Source organism: Bombus vosnesenskii, unplaced genomic scaffold (genome assembly GCF_011952255.1).
Source record: "Bombus vosnesenskii isolate JDL3184/JDL3185 unplaced genomic scaffold, Bvos_JDL3184-5_v1.1 scf7180000013351, whole genome shotgun sequence".
In the NCBI taxonomy this organism is placed as follows: domain Eukaryota; kingdom Metazoa; phylum Arthropoda; class Insecta; order Hymenoptera; family Apidae; genus Bombus; species Bombus vosnesenskii.
Genome location: NW_022882987.1, coordinates 2,603,141 through 2,628,683, shown reverse-complemented (window position 1 = coordinate 2,628,683; position 25,543 = coordinate 2,603,141). Strand labels below are relative to the sequence as shown.

The 25,543-nt window shown below is 36.2% G+C and overlaps 6 protein-coding genes across 7 annotated transcripts in view; 2 read left to right on the top strand and 4 right to left on the bottom strand.

The window, feature by feature from the left end:
* Positions 1-680: 680 nt before the first annotated feature.
* Positions 681-2,680, bottom strand: LOC117236614. Its single transcript, XM_033499721.1, has 6 exons — positions 2,491-2,680; positions 2,226-2,358; positions 1,644-2,151; positions 1,347-1,547; positions 1,044-1,282; positions 681-964 (listed from the first exon to the last, which is right to left on the bottom strand). The coding sequence occupies exons 1-6, from the start codon at positions 2,544-2,546 to the stop codon at positions 755-757; spliced, it is 1,347 nt and encodes a 448-aa protein (XP_033355612.1). The 5' UTR covers positions 2,547-2,680; the 3' UTR covers positions 681-754.
* Positions 2,681-2,924: 244 nt separating this feature from the next.
* LOC117236616 (39S ribosomal protein L9, mitochondrial) lies at positions 2,925-3,976 on the bottom strand. The gene is made up of 2 exons (XM_033499725.1): positions 3,797-3,976; positions 2,925-3,714 (listed from the first exon to the last, which is right to left on the bottom strand). The coding sequence occupies exons 1-2, from the start codon at positions 3,920-3,922 to the stop codon at positions 2,992-2,994; spliced, it is 849 nt and encodes a 282-aa protein (XP_033355616.1). The 5' UTR covers positions 3,923-3,976; the 3' UTR covers positions 2,925-2,991.
* Positions 3,977-4,254: 278 nt separating this feature from the next.
* On the top strand, positions 4,255-5,783 carry LOC117236615 (HSPB1-associated protein 1). 2 transcript variants are annotated; one of them, XM_033499723.1, is made up of 4 exons: positions 4,255-4,506; positions 4,598-4,884; positions 4,962-5,328; positions 5,414-5,782. In XM_033499723.1, the coding sequence occupies exons 1-4, from the start codon at positions 4,303-4,305 to the stop codon at positions 5,747-5,749; spliced, it is 1,194 nt and encodes a 397-aa protein (XP_033355614.1). In that variant the 5' UTR covers positions 4,255-4,302; the 3' UTR covers positions 5,750-5,782. The 2 variants fall into 2 exon arrangements, with proteins under 2 accessions (XP_033355614.1, XP_033355615.1); XM_033499724.1 differs by having other exon boundaries at positions 4,286-4,402; positions 5,414-5,783.
* A 106-nt stretch (positions 5,784-5,889) lies between these two features.
* On the top strand, positions 5,890-6,953 carry LOC117236617 (ADP-ribosylation factor-like protein 2). The gene is made up of 2 exons (XM_033499726.1): positions 5,890-6,091; positions 6,311-6,953. The coding sequence occupies exons 1-2, from the start codon at positions 6,027-6,029 to the stop codon at positions 6,798-6,800; spliced, it is 555 nt and encodes a 184-aa protein (XP_033355617.1). The 5' UTR covers positions 5,890-6,026; the 3' UTR covers positions 6,801-6,953.
* Positions 6,954-7,001: 48 nt separating this feature from the next.
* Positions 7,002-10,068, bottom strand: LOC117236648 (the record flags this gene model as incomplete). Its single annotated transcript, XM_033499774.1, has 5 exons — positions 10,009-10,068; positions 8,539-8,961; positions 7,843-8,350; positions 7,294-7,707; positions 7,002-7,213 (listed from the first exon to the last, which is right to left on the bottom strand). Coding segments are annotated over exons 1-5 (1,617 nt in total), but the record flags the coding sequence as incomplete, so codon positions are not given.
* Positions 10,069-11,997: 1,929 nt separating this feature from the next.
* LOC117236661 (protein jagged-1) overlaps positions 11,998-25,543 on the bottom strand; it is a 56,231-nt gene continuing 42,685 nt past the window's right edge. Inside the window, exons 4-6 of the mRNA XM_033499795.1 lie at positions 16,678-17,296; positions 15,398-16,038; positions 11,998-14,953 (exon numbers count right to left, since the gene is read on the bottom strand). Coding sequence (XP_033355686.1) covers positions 13,236-14,953; positions 15,398-16,038; positions 16,678-17,296 — 2,978 coding nt within the window. The 3' untranslated portion in view covers positions 11,998-13,235. The remainder of the gene's footprint in view (positions 14,954-15,397; positions 16,039-16,677; positions 17,297-25,543) is intronic.

The following is a 25,543-nucleotide window of genomic DNA, read 5'->3' as shown; positions in this document are numbered from 1 at the left end:
TTATCCACCCTTATCACATATCCTAAAAGCGTTATTTTCGAAATATGTGTCTATGTTTAATATCTTATGCGATAAAAATAATTATCAGTATTTTTCTTTCTAAATTTTTTCAATGCGCGTTACGAATAATTTTAAGTAGTTTTCCATATTTTGTATTAGTTATCAACAATTTTCTTTTTAAATAATTAAAAATATAAATACTTTGTATTTCTTTATTCATTATTACTCAATCTTACAGAATAATATTAAATGTAAAGCAATTAAATTATTGCATGAAGTAAATTTTTTAGGAAACCAAATATAGACACATATTTTCAAATATTTAATTGTTACTAATTCATACTAACTTTAAGTAATTACACGAAAAATAAAACAGTCTTGAAATAGTAATCAACATTGATTTGTGTTCTATTTATTTTACTTTAGTTCAACAAACATACTCAACAAAAATTTGTTATTTGTTATTATTTGTTGTGTTATAACGATATATTTGTATATATTTGTATATCTTTTAATTTGTATTTGTATATATTATATATATCATATGTTTAATTCAAATAATACAAATTTCAAAATTTTATTTATTTAAAAATATAACTAACATAAACTAAGAATTTGTAACATTTATATTTGCTCACATAATAGCATAGAAGAAGTTTATAAATTTTCAATTAAAACAGAATGTTATTGAAATTACGATAATTTATATTATGACACAAATATGCTTATAATTCCTAATTTATTTTCAAAAAAATTATTGATCTATCGTTGTTGCTATTGAGTATGTATCCGTTTCTTTATATCCTTGCCGTTTAATTTCTCTAATCAGCCACTTTTTCCTTGCTTTTTGACGCGCACTTTTGTAGCCTTTTGGTGAAATATTAGTTGTTCTCGTTGAAAAGTCTTGTGTTAGGTCGGGTTTGGTTTGAAAAGACGGAAGTCTTTGTACTTTTATAGATATTTGCTATGATATTAAATGTAAAAAATATGACATTAATGTTTCATAACAAATGCATATATTCAGAACATTTTTAAAAACTCACTGTATCTTGCATTGTATCCTTAATACTTTTTCTTTTTTCATGTTTTCTTCTATCAGATAATTGAGTTCTGTCTTGTTCTTCGTTTTTTTCTTCTAGAGGCATTAGTAAGATATCATAATTAGTTCTATTTTCTCCTAAAATTCCTACTTTTATTCCCAGTTCATGTAATTTATCTTCTTTAGCAACAAGTGCATATTTCAAATAAAGAATGCGTTCGTCATTTGAATTGTCCTCTATTCCTGTAAACCATAATGCATTATTTTGTTTCTTTTATAATGAAATATATAAAAGTATGTAATATACCTAAAGATAGAAGACGATAGTCAGAATCTGAGTATATCAATCCTTGTATTAAGGGTGAATTTCTTAATAATTTTCTTTTTACTTGTATTTTGTGACCTTGTAATACTTGGATATCATTAGGTAACATATCTTGAATGATATGACTTCGTCTTTCTGCTATATTATATGTTTCAGTTCTAAATAATCTGTGCAATTCCATTTCTACAACAAATATCCTATTTTTTGTTTGAATATAATTATATATTTATTATTGTATAGATAGTTTGTGTTTTCTATTTTATTATAGTTTTCACTCACCAATCAAACTGAAATACTTGCGTTCTAAAGCTATCCAGACAATACGATGTGTCATACAGATTAATACCTCAAATATTCGTAAATCCTTTTCTCCTTGAGATTGTGTCACAGATGGAGCTCCTTTTTTTCCACCAGTCATATGATGATATTGTATAACATCATGACAACCTACTATTAAATCAGCATATTCTCTACCTAAGACACATCGAAGAATTTGCATTTCTTCTGCATATCTATATCTATAGCCCTGAGCCAAAGGATTTGGTGCTTTTTTCATAGTAGCTGTACGTTCTTTCATTAATTCTTCCCATGTTATCACATAATATTGGAAATAAAGTATTGCAGCTCTCAAAAAGCGATCCACAATTGATAAATAGAAGAAATTCACAAATTGAGGACTTATGTGACTGATTAATAAATACATTACAAGATCTTTTATATCTTGTAAAATAATAACATTTGGTTCATTTGGAGCTACCTTCCTTAAATAATATTTCCTAAATCTGAGCTAAAAACGATATATTTTTGAAATAAAGAAATTACAGATATTGTAATTAAATTCCTTTTCTTTTTATTATTTACCTTATCACGTTGACTTAAGGTTTCATGGAAATTTAAAATCAAGTATGAGTGCGGACAATATACCTTTGATACATGATTAGGATCAGATTGTAGTTTAGTCTTTTTGGCATGCTCATCCTCAGTCTTTTGTGTACTAATATTTAAATATAGAAAAAGATAATAAGTAAAATAGTTATTTGTTGTATTTTATTTATGAATAAATTATCTTTTGGGGTGTAATTTATACAAAAATATGAGGTATTTGAATTTCTAAAAACTTTATTACCTTAATAAAAGTAATCCATCAGAAATTTCATCCCATCCAAAATATCTTTCTTCCATTTCTAAATATCAATATAATAAATTAAAATGATACGTTTCATTCATAATAATGGAATTAGTAAGAAGTCAGGTTAACTAAAAGATAAATGAAGAGCAAATTAACACTCAATACTACATAAATTAATTATTGATTGCATATACATATATATATATTTCATAAATAGAAATGTATGATAAAAAGGAGAATTACATCAATAAGGAAGATGTAAATATACATGTATGTATTGTGAGCAAAATAATTATCATCGAAAAAAAATCATTTAATTTTTAATTCAAATTCGTAAGACTTAAAATATACGCGTATCTACACATATATATGTACAATGAAATTATTTAATTTTAATTGTATTTCACATATTAATAAAATATAGATGTAACAAATTAATTTTTTCGAACGAAATATTTTATTTATTACAATATTTATAATACAATTATTATTTACTTTTTATTTTTCTACACTTTCTTTATCAGCCAAGGGATGTTTTGGGAGGGAATTCAATATTGATTGATCTTCTGGGAAAATTGCTATGCTTGGTAGTAAGTAATATGGTACATCATATTCAATCTTTTTTTCTGAGTTAGAAGTATAATGATGTACTTTACATCTGACTTTAACTTCCTCAATATTATTAATTTTGACAATAACATAAAATTCTTTATTTTCAATGGATAAATCAGGTCCAGATATAGTCTTCTCTGGAAGAGTTATAGCGTATTCAGGTACAATGTATCCTTCATTACGAAAAGCTACTTTCACATGCCATTTTTCTATAGTCCATGGATTGTCCATGGACATTGTTACTGGTAAATAACATTGAGATAATGTGCTTATTGTTTTTTCTACAAATTGAGAGCTATATTTAGATAATCTTCTCTGGGCATCTATATCTTCGATTATATATTTTTTAAGATTTTCAGGAGTTGCATATACAGCCAATTTTGGTAATATCAGACTTTCATAAGCTCTTTGAGAAGATACTGATACCTTCTGACCTTTTTCACCAATGTTTTTTACACTCTCTAACAAAACTAAATCAATCTTTTTTTGTTTCCTTTGAGATGAATGCTCTATGAATTCATAAATGAAATGTTTATGTGTTAACCGTGGTTGTCTCTCATATTTTTTATGAAGCGGTGCTGAATGTTTTCTTTTTAAGATATATGTGTTCTAAAATAGAAAGCAATAATTGTTCACCTTTAAACGCTTAGTCTTGTATTAATTTTCTGCAAAATAGATAATAAAATATTACCCGGTTTTGTTGCACCAATATATTATTCTGACGAGAAAGAAATGTTGATTTTAAATAATTCAAGCACAGTTGCGTATACTTTAACATATTTACTTGTTTGTTAGGTACAACTAAAAAGCATGCCATAAAAGTTGATATTCAATTTTAAACTACCGTGACGTTTCTGTTAGGTTAGAATACGCCATGAAATAATTCCTTGATAACTGACCACGAATTGGAATTTGAGTAGTTAACAACGCATTATTGTACGTGCACATAACCTGTAATCATTGAAGCTAACCAGCTTTAACTTTTGTAAACAACTTCAAATTTATTATCTACAAGAGCTCTTTTGATTTTATTAATAAGATGTATCTTTATTCATAAAAACTTGGATAAAAACATAGATATAGGATATTTTTAACAACTTAAAAAATAAAGTTCAATTTAAGTTTTAAAATGGAACAGTTTCTAACGTGATCAAATTTTATATTTAAAAAAGAATAAATTATAAATAATTATCAAATATGGATAAATTAAAGTCACCATCGGATAAGGTTTTATATCAAGCTATTATGGAAATGCAAGAGCCAGTAGTATTTCAACATATGTTACAAAATGAAAAAGGTGAATATTGTTGGAAATTATTAGAATGGAATTTATCTGAACTCGCTGAAAAATTCGGCGATATTAAATTACCGTTTCGACTTGGTTATAATGCTAGATCTATGGTAAATTATTATTATTTTAATTAATCTTTTTCTTTTATTTATGTTTGGACATTTTTGTGACAAGCTTTAAAAACTATTTTACATATTTCAGACTCCACAATGGGAAATAAATTGTTCAACAGTTTCAATCACACTATCATACTTTATTCAAAATATGAACCTCCACAAAGATCATGGACAATGGTATTACTTTGATTATAAGTATATGCAAGAGTGGTTTAAAGATAAACCAGAAATAATAAATTCAATAAATTGGAAAAGGTTTGATATTGATAAAACTGGCGATGATTCTACTCTTTGGATTGGAAGCAAAGGAGCTCATACAAATTGCCATCAGGATTCTTATGGTTGTAATTTAGTTGCTCAAATTCATGGAAGGTCAGTTATATATATGAAAATAAAAACAAAAATTTTAATATAAAAGTAAGACTGTTTGTGTTCAAATTATTTTTTAGCAAACAATGGTTACTGTTTCCTCCAAGTTCAAGTAATTTTCTCCAGCCAACAAGAATTCCTTATGAAGAATCTACAATATATAGTAAATACAACTTTTTCTGTCCTACTAAAGAAGATGAAATTAATATATTAAAGATACAAGACACAGCAAGATTAGTAACATTAGAACCAGGAGATGTATTATTTGTTCCTCCTGGTTGGTGGCACTATGTTGAGTCACTGGAATTAACTGTTAGTGTCAATATATGGCTACCCATAATAACAGATAATATATCAAGAGTGAAAGAAGCTATTGTTAAATTAATAGTGACCAGAATTGGGAAAGATGTTAATAATGTACCTAATGACACTGAATGTATAGATTTGGTAATGTATAATGAACGTTACATATCTGTAGTTTATATTGATATTAATTATAAATATTTAAGATTAAAATCAAATTATTTAACAGCTCAACATTGCTATTGGGGAATGTAAAACTATGACAAATGTAGAATCATCTTCTGAAAAGATAAAACGTAATATATGGACTGCTAAGGATTTAGTAACAGAATATCCAATTTATGTAAAACTGCTTCGTGAACTTAGTCATACAGAACTAAAAGAATTTCTGAGAATGAAGAGGGAGAGATTCCCTGAAGTCTATATTGAATCAGTGAAAGAAGATTCTAAACCACATATTGATATCCAAAATACTTATGCTTCTCAAGATTTGACTGAAAAAGTTGTTAATGCACTTTGTCATCCTGATGTTGTTAATAAAGTTTCAGAATTACTTTTATCATAATATGTTGTATAATTTATAATATATATTTTAATAAATTATTTGATATATTTGAGTAAATTATTTGTTAGTAGTTAATTTACTATTAATGTTAAATATATAAATGAATATATTGTATGTTATCGAACACATTTTATATTTAACAGATACATTCGGTATTGGATTTGACTTTGTTGCTTTCGATAGAGGTTAAAGTTGTCACGTTGAGTAGCTTTACATTTTCCGGGTACATATTATGTTTATAAAATAACGACCAGTGATATTTCTAATGTAATTAATAATGGGATTGTTAACAGTGCTTAAGAAACTGAAGCAAAAGGAGAAAGAAATGCGTATTTTAATGCTGTACGTATTTTTGCTTTTTTGTTTCAATATGTTTAGGTTATGATATTATTTACGTTGACATTATCCACTTTTTAAACAAGATTATACAATTATGTTAAATAATTTATTGTATATTTCTGTTTCTTTCTTCTTATATTCTAATGATTGTAGTTTTTCATATATATTTTAAATCTTTGTCTTTGTACACCTTTGTCGTACACTTTCTTTATATATTTACAGAGGTTTAGATAATGCTGGTAAAACAACAGTTTTAAAGAGACTTAATGGAGAACCAATTGATACAATATCACCAACTCTTGGTTTTAATATTAAAACTTTGGAACATCGTGGATACAAATTAAATATATGGGATGTGGGTGGACAAAAGTCATTACGGTCTTATTGGAGAAATTATTTTGAGTCTACAGATGGTCTTGTGTGGGTAATTGACAGTGCAGATAGAAGAAGATTGGAGGATTGTAAGACAGAATTATATAAACTTTTACAAGAGGAGAGATTAGAAGGTGCAAGTTTATTAATACTTGCGAATAAACAAGATTTGCCTGGAGCACTGTCTGCATTTGATATTGCAGAAATTTTGGAATTACCTAATATTAAAACCCATCATTGGCAAATATACAAATGTTCAGCAGTTACAGCAGAAAATCTTGTGGAAGGAATAAATTGGATTGTTGATGATATTTCTGCTAGGATATTTTACATAGATTGATATTAAGAAATGTATCAGATTTTAAAATCTATATCGCTACTATTACAATTATTTGTAATTTTTTGTATTACACTTATTTTCTATTTGTTAAAAAGCATAAATGTAATATAATTATATTTTATTTAAATTAATAAAGTAGAGTATTGTAATAAACTGTAATATTCATTTTCATAGTCCATATTTGTTTTTAGTTTTTGTCTTTTCCTCTTTTTTCATATTTGCGCCTTTGATTTTTCTTTTTTTAGTAGGTTTTTCCAGTGGAAGTTTTGTGTTTGGAAAATGTTTCATGTAAACAGATTTTAATAATCCTTGATCGACGGTATGCCTTGCACCAGCAAATGCATGTATTAGTTCATTTACCAAAGATTGAGATAACTTCAGTTGGAATTTTTCGATCAGTTCTACAAATTTCCCTGTAACATTAATTTTATTTCAATAGAAGCAACTATTTGCTATGTAAACTAAAAAGCAAAGTATTTTTACTTTCCTATACCTCTTGAGATGGGATCATCAGAAAGTGATAATACAAAGTGACCAAAATTCCTGCGATGTCGTTTCTTCTTTGGTTTCATAGCCTCATAGTTGGCTCTTCTCAAAAATATTGCTTGTACATCTGGACCCTCGACTTTGTAATTACTAAGTATCCCTCCTAACTTAATATCGAGCCATGGTCTATTATTTCGAATTGTTTGAAGCTCCGGTAATATGTTTTTGTTCGCCCAAATATTCGTAAGATCCAGAATACGTAGTGAACTTTCGGGCGATTTTTCGGGCGTAACTGCTTTAACGAGATTAAGTGCACCTTCAGCTTTTATAGGGTTGTTACCTAAGTATAATTCCTCGAGTTCTTTATTCCTCGATAATCCTTTCGCTATGATCTCTATATCTTCATCATAAAATCGATTTCCTGAACGTAGTTGAAATATAATATTGATATCAGACATTAAATTGGTTTCTGAATATCGAGATTCACTGTTCTAATCTAGTAAAGGGTTAAGAAATTTCTATATTAAAAGAAAAGTCTTTATGATTTCTGCATTACCATTCAGATGTAACTTTTTCAATGGCGAAGAACGCATTAATAATCGACGAAGATATGGAACACATTCTTTCCCTAAAGCGTTCCAAGATAAATCAAGATTGATTAAAATTTCATTGTTATCGAATCCTTTGATCAGTTTCTTCCAAGTTTCCACGGTGTACAAAGAATTCCATGACAATTCTAAATGCTGTATTGTCTGTGAACAGGAGAGCAATCTTTGCAAAGCCTCCGAGCAAGATTCATCGAAATTATTGTCGTTGATTAAAAGAGTTTCGATGGTTTCGTTATTGCACATTGCCTGTGTAATATAGTCCAAACCTTCTTTACGAATATTACAATCCGAGAGATCTAATGTCTTCAGTGTCACATTCTCCGAAATTCCATCGTGAAATTTCGCGGCACCTTTTGGACCAATTTTGCATCCTGATAATACCAACGTGTGTATCATGTTGTTTTTCAGTAGCAATTCATTCAGATGATAACAGGCATCCTCTGATAACCAATTACCCTACGAGACAATTATTTCGGGCAAAAATATTAACATTCTTTTTCCTTTTTCCCAATTCTAATTAATTTTCGTTAAAAACATTTGTCGATCGAAATAATTCTAATAATTAAGAAATTGCTTTTAATCATATTAACGTTATTAACTGATATTTGTTAATCTATGTCAAAGGTTACGGATATTTATCTTACTGTAAGATTGACTGTATGAACGAAAGGATTTTTCATCAAGGCTTTGCAAAGAGGTCGAACGGCGCGGCAATCGATTCCGTAATATTGCAAATTGATTTTCTCAGATAGTAACATATCTTCCAAGGCCTGTATAGGTCTGATGCGAGATGCTTTTACCAAGTCGAAAAATTTCAGCACGCCATCATCTGGATAAGACTCGATTTTACGTTCGTGAATAGTCCAGAACTCGGGTACCAAGCCAGGATCGTCAGGAATCGGAAACACCGTGTACAGATTTTGCAATTTCAGTTGGGAATCGCTGATATCTATATCTTTGAGGCAAGGATGGATTGAACTTTCTGCGGACGATTCGGCAGAAACAATGGATTCCCCGCTTTCCGGAGTGATCAGAGTTTCTTCTGACAGACCTCTCTCCCTTTTTATCTACATATTCAACGCCAATATTCCTTATATTTTTTTTGTGTATGAGAATGATCTTTTTTTTGTCGCGTTACGATTACCAAAATGGAATTACAGCAACCATTTCTCGTAGTTTCCCTTTTTCCAGTTGGATCTCGGCTGCTTTCTTTTCGATCGTGGTCTCCCGAAATTGTGTCAACAAGTCTACAGAAATGTCTCTCTCTTCTAGTTCTTTCTCTTCCTCTTCTTCTTCCTCCTCCATTTCCTCTTTCTCTTCATCGTCCAGAAATTCCCATTCGTTCCCGTAATAGTCCAAATAATAATTCGATATCCCGGTAACATTTTCGAAATTTATATTTTCCTGAAACGTAAGTTTCTCTTGGCAAATGGAATTCGAAGATGGTAAGAAACATGTAGAATTACTGGAAACGCTTTGAGAGGTTCCATTTCCTTTGTCTTGTTTCAGTTGAACCTTTTAATTCGACTTCTTTTTGGTTTATTTTACTGATAGATTGATAAGAGACTAACTTCAAATTTTGATAACGTGAAGTTATCACGCGCAGACAATAAAATCGAATCCTTTCATTAAACAGATTACTTGTTACGCAAAAGAATTTATCAGTACTAACTAGTAATTTATGGCCTGTAAAATTTCGAAATAAACTAATATTAGTTCAACTGTGCAAGAGGATGCAGATCAGATAAAATGATTCACCACAGTTTTATTTATTTATTTATGTTTTATCTATATTACATTTTTATCCATATTTTATTTATTTATTTATTTACGTCTCATCCGTGACGACATTTATTCTCCTTGATCAGGTGGGATTTCTCGCATCAGGTGTCAGATATTCGCTCGCGGAGCGTTTACGTTAACTGTCTTGAACCGTAAACGGCATTCATAGGTGTTAAAACGCGTCATATTTCTCCCGATGGTATTACAGAGTCGATCTGTAACCTTGATTCTTGCGCTTTCTCAAGGTATCCCATTTACACAGTGACGGCGCTCTTGGACTTGGTGGTTCACACGAGCCTTATTCGACTAAGCAACCAGACTGACTCATTTACTGGGTATTCGTCAAGTGGTTCTTCTGGGCCATTGTATTGTAATTTTGGCAGATCGTTCATTCAGCAGTCACGCGGTTGTATACGCGGCTCGTGTACCGTGGTCAAGATCGCCACGATGGTCACCGATCCTCGTCTCGGCGTCTCACGAAATTGCCTACACGGGGCCCTTTGTTAATCTCAGACGCGCTTTCGATGATAATGAACACTGTATTATCCTCAATGAAACGATCTATTGAAATCCGTGGCCGGTTTGCTAGCAACGAGATCCGGATCCGACGACCATGTTTGTCCTCCGGCGATTAGTTTAGAGTAAGTGCCCGGAATGGCTCAAAAAATGATGCTCGACACGTGGAATATTTTATTCGTAGAAGCGAGGATGTAGAAATGAGACAAGAAGTTTAATATACTGTTTGATAAAACCTTGTATCGTTTTGTCTGTGCTGCATAATACTACTAAAACAAGCGTCTTCAAGTTGGACCTTTGCTTTTCATATAGGAATTTTACAAATAAGCAAACTGAACGTGTTGGTTAATAGAAAGCGTAAACCAACGAGTAAAGTGTATACAGAAAGAAAATATACTAACGAAAGAAATTATAGGTAAAAATAGCAAGGAAAGTTGTAAGGATTCCAAACTTTCTATTTTAATTTTATCCTCGTAGTTCCTGAGCCTGTGTTACGATTATGACTTTCTCGATCAAATTTACTATTTTATGGTTCGTACGAAACCTTCATCTATGCTTAAGAACCATCTAACCATATAATGTATGTCCCATGCAATTAGAAATAAATTCGATCGAACAGAAGAGAAAAACGGTCGAGTCTCTCCCTACTTCCTACGACTATACAAAGCGTAAAGTACACAAAGAAAGTCTTTTCCACGCCTTCAAGGAAACTTTCTTTTCTTCGTTCTTTAATGCGATCAAATGATTCGAAACCAAACACGTTGTTCTGTCCCGTTCTGCCTCTCGTCTTGTTGGCCTGTGGCGGTTGCTCCCGGAAGGCACGTCTACCTACGATTCTGCGTTCCCGGTGATTTGAATGCAACTTGCGCGAACATCGACTCTCACCACGTGAGAGAATTCGTTCGGCCAGTTGCGTTCGGGTATATAGAATAAACCAGTGAAAACCAGGCGGTGTTGTAAGGGTTGTACTTTTTATTGAAACTTGTTCATCATCATCATCATCATCATCATCATCATCATCATCATCATCATCACCATCATTATCGTTGTTTGTCATAGTCGCAGTCATCGTCATCGTCGTTGTCGCTACCTTAGACGAAAAAAAAAAGAAATGATTGCGGGACCGGAAGGAGCTTAATTTTATTTACATGCACTCATTCACGCTTCCTTCGCGCTTATCTAACACGGGACTGATCACAACGCGTGGATTATCCATTAGCTACCTAGATCAGGGACCAAGGACATTAGTTCTGTTAATCGGAAACAGAGAGAAGAAAATCTACTAGATCGTTTTTCCGATCGATCTTACTATAAGCAGAATTTCGATTTAGGGGGAACTATTGTCCGTGATCTCTCAACAATTAATACAAGGCAATAAAATAAAAAATAATATAATATAATATAATATAATATAAAATAATATAATATAATATAATATAATATAATATAATATATATATATATATATATATATATATATATATATATATATATATATATTTTTTTTTTCATCGCTTTTATATATTTTGTATAATAATATAGCTTTCTTTATAAAATAAACTATCTGTTATAAAAATTTCTCCCGTTACAACTTACGTACGCCTAATACGAATTTATGCGATCTCTTCGTCGATAAAAGTCTAGTAATACGCGCGTTCCGCGCGCCCGTTGTTGATCGTTCGTCGTCATACATTTGCAACGATACTAAGAGAGAGAGAGAAAAAAAATAAAATTGCACATCTAACAGGGGAAAATAGGAGGGCATAGGTAAGGGAGATCCAAAAGAGGGACAAGAAAGTATCTGGATCTATGTACGTGGGTCTATTTACATCATACATCGCTCGGATCATGCGATCGTTGCTGTGCTATGTCGTTTCTCGTCGATCGCAAAAGTTCTCCGCACACCTTACATACAGAAAAAGATACATCGTTTTATTAATTCGCTCAATTGTACATTCATGAATATTATTGATCAAATAATCAATTTTCATTTAATTAAAGCAATACCGTGTTGAAAATTTAAATGAAATTCTAAGAAGACCAATGTTAGGATTGAAAGCAAAATCGACGGTAGAAGTAAGTTTGAATTAATTAATCGATAAATTTAATTAACAAGCGAGCTTGGATCATGATTCGAAACACCGATTGACTCGTAATTTTTCCAAGAGGGTGTCACGGAGCTGGTTAAATCTTACGCACGATATTCTCTCTCGCACTCTTTCTCTCGTTCGCTCTATGAGTATCACAATAATATCGTCCGATGGAACGTCCGAAGCCTGCGTTGACGCAGATTAATTCGCCTACGTGCTATAGCTCTACGAAACCTACGGTGGCTGCTCGCCGTCACTTGGCTATGTTCTTGATTTCGGATCGCGTGTGAATGCCTACGATTGTAACGCGGATACACGTCGATAATTACACCTTAAGGCTGGCCATAGGGACGACGGCGTTCAGAGATGATACAGGCTTAGCAAAATTAATAAGTACGGGCTATGTACATATGTACAACGATAAAACAACTCGGCGTTGCTGATATATAATTATAGACTGTCGATTATTGTCGTGGAATAGCGAGGGGTTCATTGGAGGAAGATAGAGAACGATGCTTCTTTCGCAATAAATCTTTAAAGTTCTGTTAAAAAATCATCTCTTATGTATAATCAGCAGAATCTTATTAAAAAGGAAATACAATCTCTTTCTCTAGCCTACTACGTCGTTTTGTATTTCCCAGGAAGAAAAAATAATCTATAACGTAACATGTTTCTCGAAATCCTGATTTTAAAATACAATACACAATTTTTCACAATTTCATTTCCTAAAAGTGATTAATGATTCATGCTTTTAATAGGAGGAAACAATCATGCGATTCATTCTTAAGTCTGTTCGTTAAAATTACCCCCATTACAGTTCGATAATCATTTTTCACTTCGTTTTTTCATACAACGTCCTTTACAACCGCTTTTTTCATCTTTGTTTCTGTCATCTAATGATAGAAGATCTTTCCTTAGAAGTGGATATCTTCGAACATTTGCGACTCTATCATATTACACGTGAACCGTGAGTACTTGATGGGGTGCTGAAGTCTGGCTGGTGCCCGGTTGCTGATGAGAGGAATACGTCGGCTCCTGCAGTCTGGGTTTGCTGTATGGTTTATGGGGTCCTTCCTCGTACGTGAAACTGGCAGTATTATTTCTAGCTTCTGCGCTGGGAGGTTTATAAAGCGGTGGCAAGCGATGTCTACTGTCCTCAGAGACCATCTCCAAGCTTTCCTCTGTTGTACCCAAAGCACCCAGCGAAGTTCCAGACAGAGGTCTCACTACAGAGACTCTTGGTTCTCCTTGGTCCTGGTCTTTCAAGGGATTTGCGTATCTTCTCAGGTTTTCTTCGTTCTGAAGGTTGTTCGACTTCTCATCCAAATCGCTACGATGCCGATGCAACGAAGTCTCGCTGCTAGTTGTTGCAGTTAAACTCGATCTCTGTCTGACCATTCTAAGATACCACAATCCACCAAATAGTGCCAGGACCAGAACAGTCGCCAGGGCTCCGCCAAGAACGGCCACGTAGCTTCCGGCGCTGCTGGAGTTCGCGGAACTCGGTTCACTGAGCAAGGCCGTCTCCACTTTGACCTCCAGAACAGAGGCCAGAGCGAGAGGCCTGCCCAGAGGTCTGCTGAGAGCTTCGCCTAGATCTCTAGCCGCATCTGAGGCTGCCTCAGAAAAGATAGTCACTTCCACTGTATCGTTATCTCCAGGTTTAAGATCACACAAAAGAACAATGGATTGTGGCCTTCTTGGGTCAGCCAGGAGCTTTCTCAGTCGTCTACAGAGGATCTCAACGGACGTGCCAGCAGCAAGAGTATCTCTTCTAAGCAAAATAGTGAGTCTAGAGCAGGTTGGACCTGGCGTAGCCTGTCCAGGCCAACAGGAAGGCGGCGCGGGCAGAGCAGGTGGTCCTACTCGTCTTCCGGTTTCCACGGGACGACATTCACCCCAGGCTGGGCACGATGGAGCCAGACAACTCTCGCTTGGACTAGGTACACAAACCTCGTGAGCTAGACACGATGTACCATTCAGACAGTTTCCAGGACCACACCAGATATTGCTGCACTGATTCTTCCCGTTTCTACACTCGCAGACGTTGCAGTCGTCGTCCCAACTGGCTACGGGACATCCTAGACCGCCCGCGGTACGGATTTCGCAGCGAACTCCTGTCCTTCCTGGCGAACAGATGCAGGAATAGCTCGCTATACCGTCTACGCACGTCGATCCGCCTGTGCAGGGATCGCTAGCGCATTCGTTCACGTTTATTCGACAGTCCGGACCAGTGAAACCTGGCGCGCATTCGCACCTAAACCAGTTGATTCCATCTACGCATTTGCCACCGTTTAAGCATGGCAAAGGTTGACAGTCGTCCACGTCTCGACGACAATTTGGTCCTTCGAAACCTTCGCGACAGACGCATCTGTAGTTGCCATCGGCGGTGTTCACGCAGGTCGCTCCGTTCTCGCAGGGATTACTCGCGCACGCAGGTGATGCTATGTGACAGGCAGCACCTTCCCATCCTGGAGGACAATGACAAGTGAATCCGTCGCCGCGATCTTGACAGGTTCCACCGTGGCGGCAAGTACCTGGTTCGCAGTGGCCGGCACGTAGGGTGCATGTTTTCCCTTTCCAACCACCTCTGCAGATGCAGGTGAAGTCCGCGACTCCGTCCACGCAAGTACCATTGTTGCGACAGGGAGCTGTCGTGCACTCGTCCACGTCTGGAAGACAATCGTGTTGATTTTAGTTGGTAAATCGCTTATTTCTTTAATATTTTTTAATAAATTTTCAGTGACATAAATATGAGGTCGAATATTTGGAAAATTCATAGAATCGTACATAGAATACATAGATACAAATACAAATACAAATAGATAAAAATACATAGAATCGTAAAGATCGACAATTAATCGACACGAATATTAATAATTGTAATCATTAAACTATGAATGCCTATATAAATTTACATTTTCATAGACCGATAACGAATATATGTTATGTATAGTTTTTAATTTGTATATATATAATTCATTTTTGATATTTTATACATTGAACTCTTATCGATTCTCGATCATTTTTTCATATTTACATTTGTACTTTATTATAGTAATATAAAGACATTGTAACTTCGAACGAAGCCAAAAGAATTGAACGTAATCACTGACCTTGATCACACAGATCTCCAGTCCATCCCTCCCTACAGATGCACTGGAACGAGTTAACCAGATCGACGCATGTTCCACCATTTAAGCAAGGACTTCCTCTGCAGTCGTTGATATTCTCGTGGCAATGCATCCCGGTGTAACCAGCATCGCAAATACACCTTCCGCCAGTACATTTGCCTCTGCCTCCACAAGGCGTACCTTCGCTACCACAGCCAGATTCTTCATCCATAACGCCAAATTGTGGATTGTGAGCTGCTGGCTCGGAGCAGTTTTTCCCCTGCCATTGTTCGGGACAGTGACAGTAGTAATCCGTTTGCGTGTTGAAGCAGGGTGCGGAATTTCTGCATGGATTCGGACTGCAGTGATCTCTGTCGATCTCGCATTGGAATCCGGTGAAACCGACTGGGCAAACGCACTCGTAAGAGTTCACCAGGTCTCTACATTCTCCGCCGTTTTGACAGGGTTTCGAGGCACACTCATCGATATCCACGTCGCAATCTTTGCCCGAATATCCTGCGGTGCAGCTGCAATGGTAGTCGTCGACCAGGTCGATGCATAGTGCCCCGTGTTGACATTGGCCGATGCAGTCGTTGATGTTCTTCGTGCAGTTCTTTCCTGTGAAACCACTCCTGCAGCGACATCTGAGATCAGACCAATAGGATTGAGTTAATGATCGAGAAAAATTAGTAATAAACTATAAATGTTAGTATTTTTCTTTCAAAGTTTACTGTTGGAGAGGAGAGTTATTTATGTGAATATTTGCAGAGAATTACACTATTGTGTTGGCTTGTACAGTTGTACTAATATTATTGGTGAAATTTTGCAAGTTAAATACATTCTGTCGCGTAACAGCAACAGGTTTAGTAATAAGACAAATGAAATTTTACGATAAGTTTTACAATTCATAAGGTTTCCTTAGGCGATCAATAATATTGTCCATGTTTCGAACTTCTCAAGGAAAATATAGTTTGTCAATAAATATGGACAATACATGTTGATTCTTTTAGTTGAGAAGTTTGAAATATTAAGAGCAACTATAAGTTGTTTGATTAATCTATCTGACGTAAAATTGTGAAAGTTCGGAAGAAATGAAATTAGTCTAACTTTCGAGCATAAAATGTGAAAACTTCGATATTGCCCTGATATTAGATCAGGTATCTAATTCATGCGTTATTAAGTTTGTAACAATTCTAAAATTATCTGTACTAGAAACAGAATTTACGTCAACGTTCCAAGTTCTATATAAGAATCAAACAAAGTACAATAAAAATCATACTCACTTGTAGTCACCAGCAAGGTTCACGCAAGTCAGCGAATTTTTGCACGGAGACTCCTTCAGAGCACATTCGTCCACGTCGAACTGACAAAGAATACCTTGCCAGGCTGTTGGACAGTTGCACACAAATTCGTTCTTTCCATCGACGCAAGTGCCTCCATTTTGGCAAGGTTGAGACGCACATTCGTCGATATCCGTGCCGCAGTAAGGCCCGGAGAATCCAGGAGCACATTCACAGTGAGCGCTCTCCCCAAGTTCTCTGCAGGTCGCTCCATTGGCACAAGGATTGGAGGCGCACGGATTGTCGACTTTTTCGCAGGTTGGTCCTGAGAATCCTTCGGGACAGGTGCACTTGTACTGATCCGGCGCCGTATTTTCACACGTCCCACCGTTTTGACAGGGTTCATGCGTGCCGCAATAATTGAGATCTTGGTCGCAGAGAATACCACCCCAGTTCGTGTCGCAGATACACTGCCAGCTGGAACCGTTGCAGTATCCGTGCTTGCAACCTGGATACGGGGTGCATTGGTCACAGAGTTCACCGCGCCATCCGTGTCGGCACTTGCACTCGCCGCTCACGTTGCAGTGGCCGTGCACGGGGTGGCAACCCTCCTTGCAGACGGCTGAAAAATAGTTTGAGCGATGGTTAGTTCGATATATTATTTAGTTTCCTTTTTATTACTATCAGAGTACGAATGTGTATGGAAATTTGTATTTTTGCGAATATGACTAACAGAATGGAAATCTAGATAAATATTTGTCTCCTCTCTGAATATTATAACGAGTGGTTTATTTTGGACGTGCATCTTTGCATTTCTTATAGATGCATAAAAATTCACAGGTTTAATTATCATAGCGGGTGGTGTACATGGTGGTTTCTGTAGCTTAGTCGCTTCTAGTGTGTAGATACCGTCGCAGATCAAAAATGATCTCACTAAATATCGTAGCCTGCTGATACAGCGAATGGTTGACTGTTCAAATATTTTAACCATCTTTGTGCAATATATATCTCGTAGTTTCTATATACATTTTCAGATTCGTTTCAATTCTTGCCAATATAATCACGATAGTTATGTTTCATTATTTCTAAGAAGATTTCGCAATGTTTCACATATCACACATAATGGCACCATAACTATACCAACTCTAATCTACCTCCACTTGTGTGCTGTTTAAAAATCCAACATTCCAGCTTCCCCAATTCCTTTATCAAGCTACTTACAATAAAAAACCATGTATCTCCTTATTACAATCCACGAATATAGTATCGCGAAGCTATTTTATTTCCATCCATCCGTTTCCCCGGTTCTTTCGAGCGTCGCATACCGGGATTTCAATAACGTAGAAAAAGAAGAGCCACCGGCAGCCATAATTCAAGGGACTTTCCAAAGGAATAATCTCGTCGTGACGAACAATAACCGGTGCTCCATAACGCGGTACAAAAGGTGTCCGTGAATGAAAGTTAAAACACAAACGATTAATCCGCCCACGGTCACGAAGGCATAAGTGTCGGATTATTTTCCGCGGTCGCGTTCACCCGCCGGATTATACGCTCACCGACGTTTCATATATCTCCTCTGGGAATCATCGGCGTGTCCTTCCATCTGATGAAAAGATGGAAGGAGAGAAAAGAGACGAAAGAGTGGAGGAAGAGGACGGATGGCGGGATATAACAGGTACGAATTCTCCTTCTTACAGGTGGTAAGAATGACGAAATCCAATTTCATCCACGGTCGAACAGACGTACACCGTATCCGTGGAAACGACAGTTCCGTCGTTCGGACGCTGACGGTGAAACGGAGACGGGAGAAAATGAAACGTGACAGAGATCCGTGGCCGGAGCCGGAGCAACTCAATTAGCCGGGGGGACAGAAAGACGGATGAGAAGTGACAGAGAGAAGGATTATCCTTCTGACCGTGAAACGAAAACTCACGCCGTGGCGACACACGCGTGTGCACACACGTATCCGCACGACTTTTAGCCGACTCTTGCTGACTCTTTACCGTTAACCGTGGCCCCTCGAACCGGAGGAGGAATCGCATGTTACACCGACTCTCCACTACGCTATATATATTCTATGAAGAAATAGCTGAGTGATAATCGCTTCGATGTCGTTTCGATGAATTTGATTCGCCTTTACCAACGATTTTCGAACGGGATGACGAATAAAGTAGACAGATAGCATTTAATATATGGAATCCTATATAAATAGTAATTCCAATCACTATTGTTATTAATAGAGATTACTACTAGAGATAATTATTTTATCCGAAAAATTGATAGAGCCGTGAGAGTAGATATCTCAAATTAATTATCATCTATAATAACATACATTGACGATGATATTTCAGAGTTTATTTATTTTTCACGCAGCAACTGCTACTTAAACGCTTCGTACGCGATTGGCAAACCCTCTGTCAACCGGTGTCTGCTTAAATCTAGGACATCTTACGCTTACACGCGGCTAACAGCTATTTTTCAACCTTAACCACAGGGTACACCAATCACGACGTGCAGCTGCATATTTTAACCTGTTCAAGATAGGTATACGTGTGCATACATTCGCACGTACGGAAGAACGTATATAAACGAAGGACTCACACTGGCTCGCAGAATCTTTAATGATTAATGGCCGAGCTTTCTCGTTCTCGCGCGGACAACGAACGTTTACGTATATTTATGCGACTGCAGCGTGACGTTCGTGGCCCGTCGGATCCACGTAATGATCCATCCGGCCGTTTTCTTGCATCCACTGAGCGCCGATCGATTCCGTGCTATCCGGCTTCCAATTGTTGCGTGGAAGATGGGAACGCCAAGATTTCCCTCGCGGGCAACTCGCGCCTGGGCAATTACGGCGCAGAGATCAAGGGAAGAAGCGAGTGTGCTCGATCTACGGTGGTTAGATGAACTCACCGTGGAGCCCTCTTTTTCTTCATCAGCGACGCAACAGGTGCGCGAGGGTTGAAAGAGAAAGAGGATCGCGCTCTCGTGACCGACGATTCGCGCTTCGTTTAGGCAAGTCGATTACTGGGGATATGCCTGGGAGTTCGATCGACTGCAACACGGTATAGTGCGCTAATTGCGCTCGTCTGCCCGTGAAATCGAGCAAATCGAGTAAATCTACCGTGATGAATGCGCCACGACTTCGTCTGGTTTGTTTCGGTTCGAATGTTTTTCGTGGATCAGTTTTATGGAAGAATACATGGCTAGTTAGGGTAACTTTGATTAGCGCAAGTTTTCTAACGTTTGTGATGATTCTTCATACTTCAGTTAATAGTAATAGTTTAGTAGAGATTCTACATGTATGTAAATCCCTAAATTTTTTGTTTGGAGATTTAGACGATATTTGATCATTACGAGTAATGTAAAGATTTAGTCCTATGAGTTTAGATGAGTTTTTTTTTATAAGAAGGAAGTTGCATAATTCGTATAAATGACGAAAAAACAGTGGTAAAACACGTTCACTAGCAGTCACGGAATGCGGGACCGACGTGCGAGATGAATCAGTGTCACATATCGCACCTTAACTTCAAAACTGACACGATCCAAAGGTATTAGTTCTTCAACAGTTGCAAACATATTTATCACTCTCAATTTGTACAGAACTTTCTTGTAGCGAGTTTTCATTTTCAATTGATATAGATTTTTCTGGTGAGTTTTTTGAATTGTGTTTCTCTTTTGCCGTATCAAGTTGTAACGATTTCGTGACAATTAAACTAAATAAAATCTAACAAAGATGCTTGTGTATAATATATCGTACAAAAAGTAACAAACTACACGTGCTTTACTGTTGCAACAACGCGTATCATATTGCGTAAAATGCTTAAAATTTGCGCACGGTCTGTAATGGTCGGATTTCTTGGATAAAGAGCGGCAGGAAACATGTTAATTGAACGCGAGTCGTAAAATTTTGACGAATTTGGCAAGTTGGTCGTGCGAAAAGCAATTAACAGAGCTTTCACCGCGGCTATCTCGTCGAAGTACACCGTTTCGCATGTAGGATCCTCGACATTAACAACGCTTCGCGTACAGTACCGTTCTCTCGTTGTTCAGGCTCTATAAATCTACCCGGGAACGTCTACAGTTACACGTCTGTGAAATTTTTTGCTAATCCGCCGGCAGTAGGCGAATTAACCCGCGCAATTCATCTTCGTACACCGTGGTTTCTTTATTTTTGTATTCCCCCGATCTGGTGAACAGAACAGATGCGCGAAGAATCGGATTACAGGTGAAGGTTCACGACTTTCACGCACAACCGCTTTAACCGTTTTACCTTTGCCACCAACGACCGATTATCTCTCCATAAAACGATCAACATTTAGCTTATCTTGCGCTATTAGCCGCGATACTGTACAATTCATCATCCGTCAAATAACACAAAAACTGTGCATAAAAGCGCACTCTCATATGTACATTTCACCCACCAACCACACTTACTGTAAATTTACATATCGGTTAATTTTCCTATAAATTAAACTTTCTACGCAGAACATCATCTGTTTCAACTAAACTTTCCAATTCCTAACGACGGAGTAGATGACGTAATAAATAATATCGATACTCTTCGACTTGATTAAACTTTGTGTCTCAAAGCAATTAACGAAGTCAAGAGTTCGTGTTTAACGCAGCATTTAATTTCACGGCGATTCTGCGTTACATTAAACGCGGTATTCCTTCCAACGCTTCCTTCTAACGCTTCTGATCCTCGTAAAAGAGCAGTATGGAAGGATTTTATGATCGTGGTGAAAAGGGGTCAAATGCAAACGAACGTTCGCGCTACGAGCCTAGAAATACGCTGTACTCTCGACAAGGAACGGTGTGTTGCATGATGCGGTCGGTGCATAGAGCTCGTGTGAAGACGATGCACGAGTGAAATTCTCGTATTGACCTTTCACAGCGCGACAAAAATGCCGGAGCCAGTTCTCTACCTCTCCATCTCTCTCTTTCCTCTCATCTCTCGTAAACGACCGACCGGCTCGTCGTCTCACGAGTACACGATTTCCACCGATAGTCCCTAATTGGGATCGTTTGTCCTTTCCTTTTTCCCTTACGTTCGACGAAAGTGGAACGTGTCTAATTGTGATACCGATAATATGATCCTCCTGCATCGTTAAACCGTCGCCGCAATAATTCCGTGTCAAGGGGATGCGACCCGGTTCGTTCCACCGCAAAGATAACGGAATTTCTCTTTTTATAGACTGCTATTATTTTTGATAGACTCGATATAGATTACTGTTATCTATCGTGAACTTGTTTACGAATTTAGCAATTTGCTTCATGGAATATTTGTCTTTTTTTATAGATTATTTTTCATTTTCATAAACTCGCTGTAGATTATTATTATTTTTATCGTGGATCATTGCGTGGAATTTTTTTAATGAATTTCACGATCAGTATTTAAAATATTTATGTTTCTTATGGAACCGGAGTCTAGGTGACTCCTTTAATCTTCTTTCTTAGCGATTTTAATGAACGTTTTCTGTTTTTAGAAGCCTGTAGCTACAGAAGTATGTTTGTAAGTTAAACTAGTTGGAAAAATTGTATCACAGCTGTAAAAAAATGTGTTTGATTGCGTGAGTGGTTTGCCTCGCACTGTAAAGTTTTAAGGAGGCCGAGAAGATCGAAGTGTCTCTTCATAAATTATTGTAATTATATTTTTTATAGATTCGAGTTCTATCGCTTTCGATACGTCGTAAAATTCTGTCTCCTCGCAAAGCCCAGCATACGTATTCTTACATCAATTCTTATGTTAACTTGGAAATTTCTGTCATGGCTATGGAAAGTCGTGTTTAATCATGTGAATCTTTTACTGTGCACTTTGAAGCTAACGAAGTCGAATGACCATAATCTCATCGATAAAAGGAGCATTAAAACAGACGTTAAGCAAACGAGAAGATCTTAAAGTTCACAGTGTCAAGGGAAACCGGCTGCGTCTTCGAGGCAGCCACTGTTTTCTGTTAAAGTTGAACGAGCAATTTAAGAGATTCTTTGAATTCGACGAGTGTCTTGTCACAGTTCCTATTGCCCTCGAGCACCGCAAGTCCGAACAGTTCGGTTTCACACGATATCACAGCGGTTGCTAATTACTATACCGCAGAAAAGTCTAATAGTGCTTCGTCCTACTTTCTCTGGCTCGTTTTCAACTGTTCCAGCACATTTAAGCCTTTCGAAAAATCCTGCGAGCCTTTTGTTATCTACGTTGGATAGATAGTCGGTCTTAATGGATATATAATTAACGAACGATTATACTTGGCATTTGCATATGAAACGAAAGATAAAAAATGGAAGATATATGACGATTCTTGAACGACGCTTAGATAAACATCGTTAATGATATATTCATGCAACAAGGAATAAATAGACTTATTAAAATTCTTTATCGAAGGACAATTGGAAATTAAAAAAAGCCTTTATAAACAGTTACTATTAGAGTTACTCTCATTTTTTACATTCTGAATACATAAAAATACTATTTTCCTGCGATCTATTTCTCTATGATCGGAAATTTTTTCACTATTATGAAGGTCACAGCTGTACGCTGTTTCACACGTTTTTCTAAGAACTTAAAACTCGCAATATTGTCGTAAACAGATCGATTCGTATTAGAACAATTATACAATAACTAAATATAGAAATAATACGGAGATATACAAAAGACTTGAAATAACGCGAGCAAAGTAAAAGGAGATAAAATATAAAGTAAAAAATGTAATCTCTAATTATAAATTATATATTCTTACAAAAGATTAAATAGTTTCTACATTTTTAACTTTACGAATATGAAACACGTATTTCCAATTATTAAGCGACACACAAGAAATCAATTTTTAATCATAAATCACGTATTTTTACAGAGAACGAATAAAGATTAAACAATCTGAACGTTTTTAACTTTACGAATATCAAACACGCTTTCTAAGTATCAAGTGACACACAAAGTTCAATTTTTATCATTTCGTTCTCCTATAATACGAAATATGAATCTCTTTCAGCGACCATTAGGGAACCATACTTTCTTGAACAATGTTACGAGATTCGAGAATGATTTAAGCGTTTACATAGCTGGTGCCTTTCGAAAACGATGTTCTCGAAGGGGGGATACAACGTACCACAAGTCGGATAAACACACGGGGAGGCGGAAGTAACGATTAAGCAGCGAAGAAAGAGCTGGCGTATTAGCCCGGGCAGCATTGTGCTAGGGGATCTGGCGTGATGCTGCTCTCTACCTTTATACGATCGTACGACATGCGTCTAACGTCCGCCCATTAAGGCACGCTTCGAGATAATTCGTGTGTTTCGCTGTGCCGCGTGTTTGCATCTTTGCCTATCAGACACTCGCGAGACTCGCGCTTTTCGTCTCGATAAAAGCTCCACGTGGAACGAGCTTCTTGCATCTAACAGCTCGATGCTTATCTTTTTAGTCATTGAACTCTAGCGAAAATCTCTTCACATTTTCCAAACTTTTATTCAATCTCTTATCAGTTTTGAATCTTTCCTTTTTCTCCAAGTTCGAAATGGAGATAATTTCTCTATCGTCGAAAGTAGGAAATATAGAGAGGTAAGATTGATTCATATCTGCATGAAATCTACTTTTCGAAACTTTTTTCATTTTTCTGCTAGAATACTCGATTAGAATAATCTTAACTCTGGAAATCAAACGATTATCCCTGGTGGAATTATAGTTACAAGATAGGTCTTACTTCTGGATGATTTACGTAGCATATCTTTGGTATATTTTTTGCAATATTTCGGAGGTTACAACAACAATGAAATATCTAGTGGAGAGCTTTTTATTATAACGTAATATCGATCCTCTTGATTAGTGGCTAATATGAACATTTAAATTCTATTAGCAACTCCAACTTAGCAAAAATCCTATTAATAAGTAATTTACAAATGACTATTTATTACTTGTAATAGACTTATAAGTAGGCCACTTCGATAAATGAACGCCAAACAAGGAAAAATAAATTATTCTGAAAACGATCGAAAACAGATCGGAGCGCGCTGTAATTAAACGGCCTTTTCCATCACCGTTAAAACAATGTACCTTCGTAACCTCAGTCATTAAATTACCGAACGATTTTCAATTACCGGAAGCATTAAAACCAGACAAAGGAGGAGAACGTGTTGATCGGAGTCGAGGGGAACGACACACGATCGAGGGGATGGAGGAGACGAAAAAGTAGATTACTATTTTATAAAAATCAGAGCCATAGCAAAAAGCTGGCATGAAACGACGGAGCAACACGCTTTTGTCGTCGCTAAGATCTCGTTACGTATGCAACGAAGCGTCGCGCAAGGTCTTTGCCAGGATATTGGCGGCTAAACGATTCCACCAGCCTTTTTTTGTTCGCCACGTCTGGCTGAGGGAATAATTAATCGATCCTCGAAGCGTGAAACCTCGCGTCTCGAGTAGTCGCGCCTCACGCTCTGCTCCACTCGCTTTTCTCACGGACGGCTGCCGCTACAACCAAAAAGAACCGCGGTTATATTAGGCACCTAATGATTCGAGAACCAATTAAATTATTTTCCATTTGTTCGAAATTCTAAAGGAAATTTTAATCGAGTATTTTACAAGTTATTTTTCATTCTTTCCCTCTAACGGTATAATAAAATTAGGAAGAATTCAAAATGAGCGATTTAGGAATTAATTATTTCTTCGTCGACAAAATTTCTTCCATTTTTAGTAACAGAAATTAGATACATAGGTGGAATTTTTTAGGAGACATGAATACTATAATTATGGAAATATACAGGGGACGTGTAATATTGAAAAGTATGCGGACCGTCCAAAGTAAAATATTCGTTATGAAATTTATAATTTTTATATGTATTTTGAAATTGTTTATCTGCGTTCATAAAGATA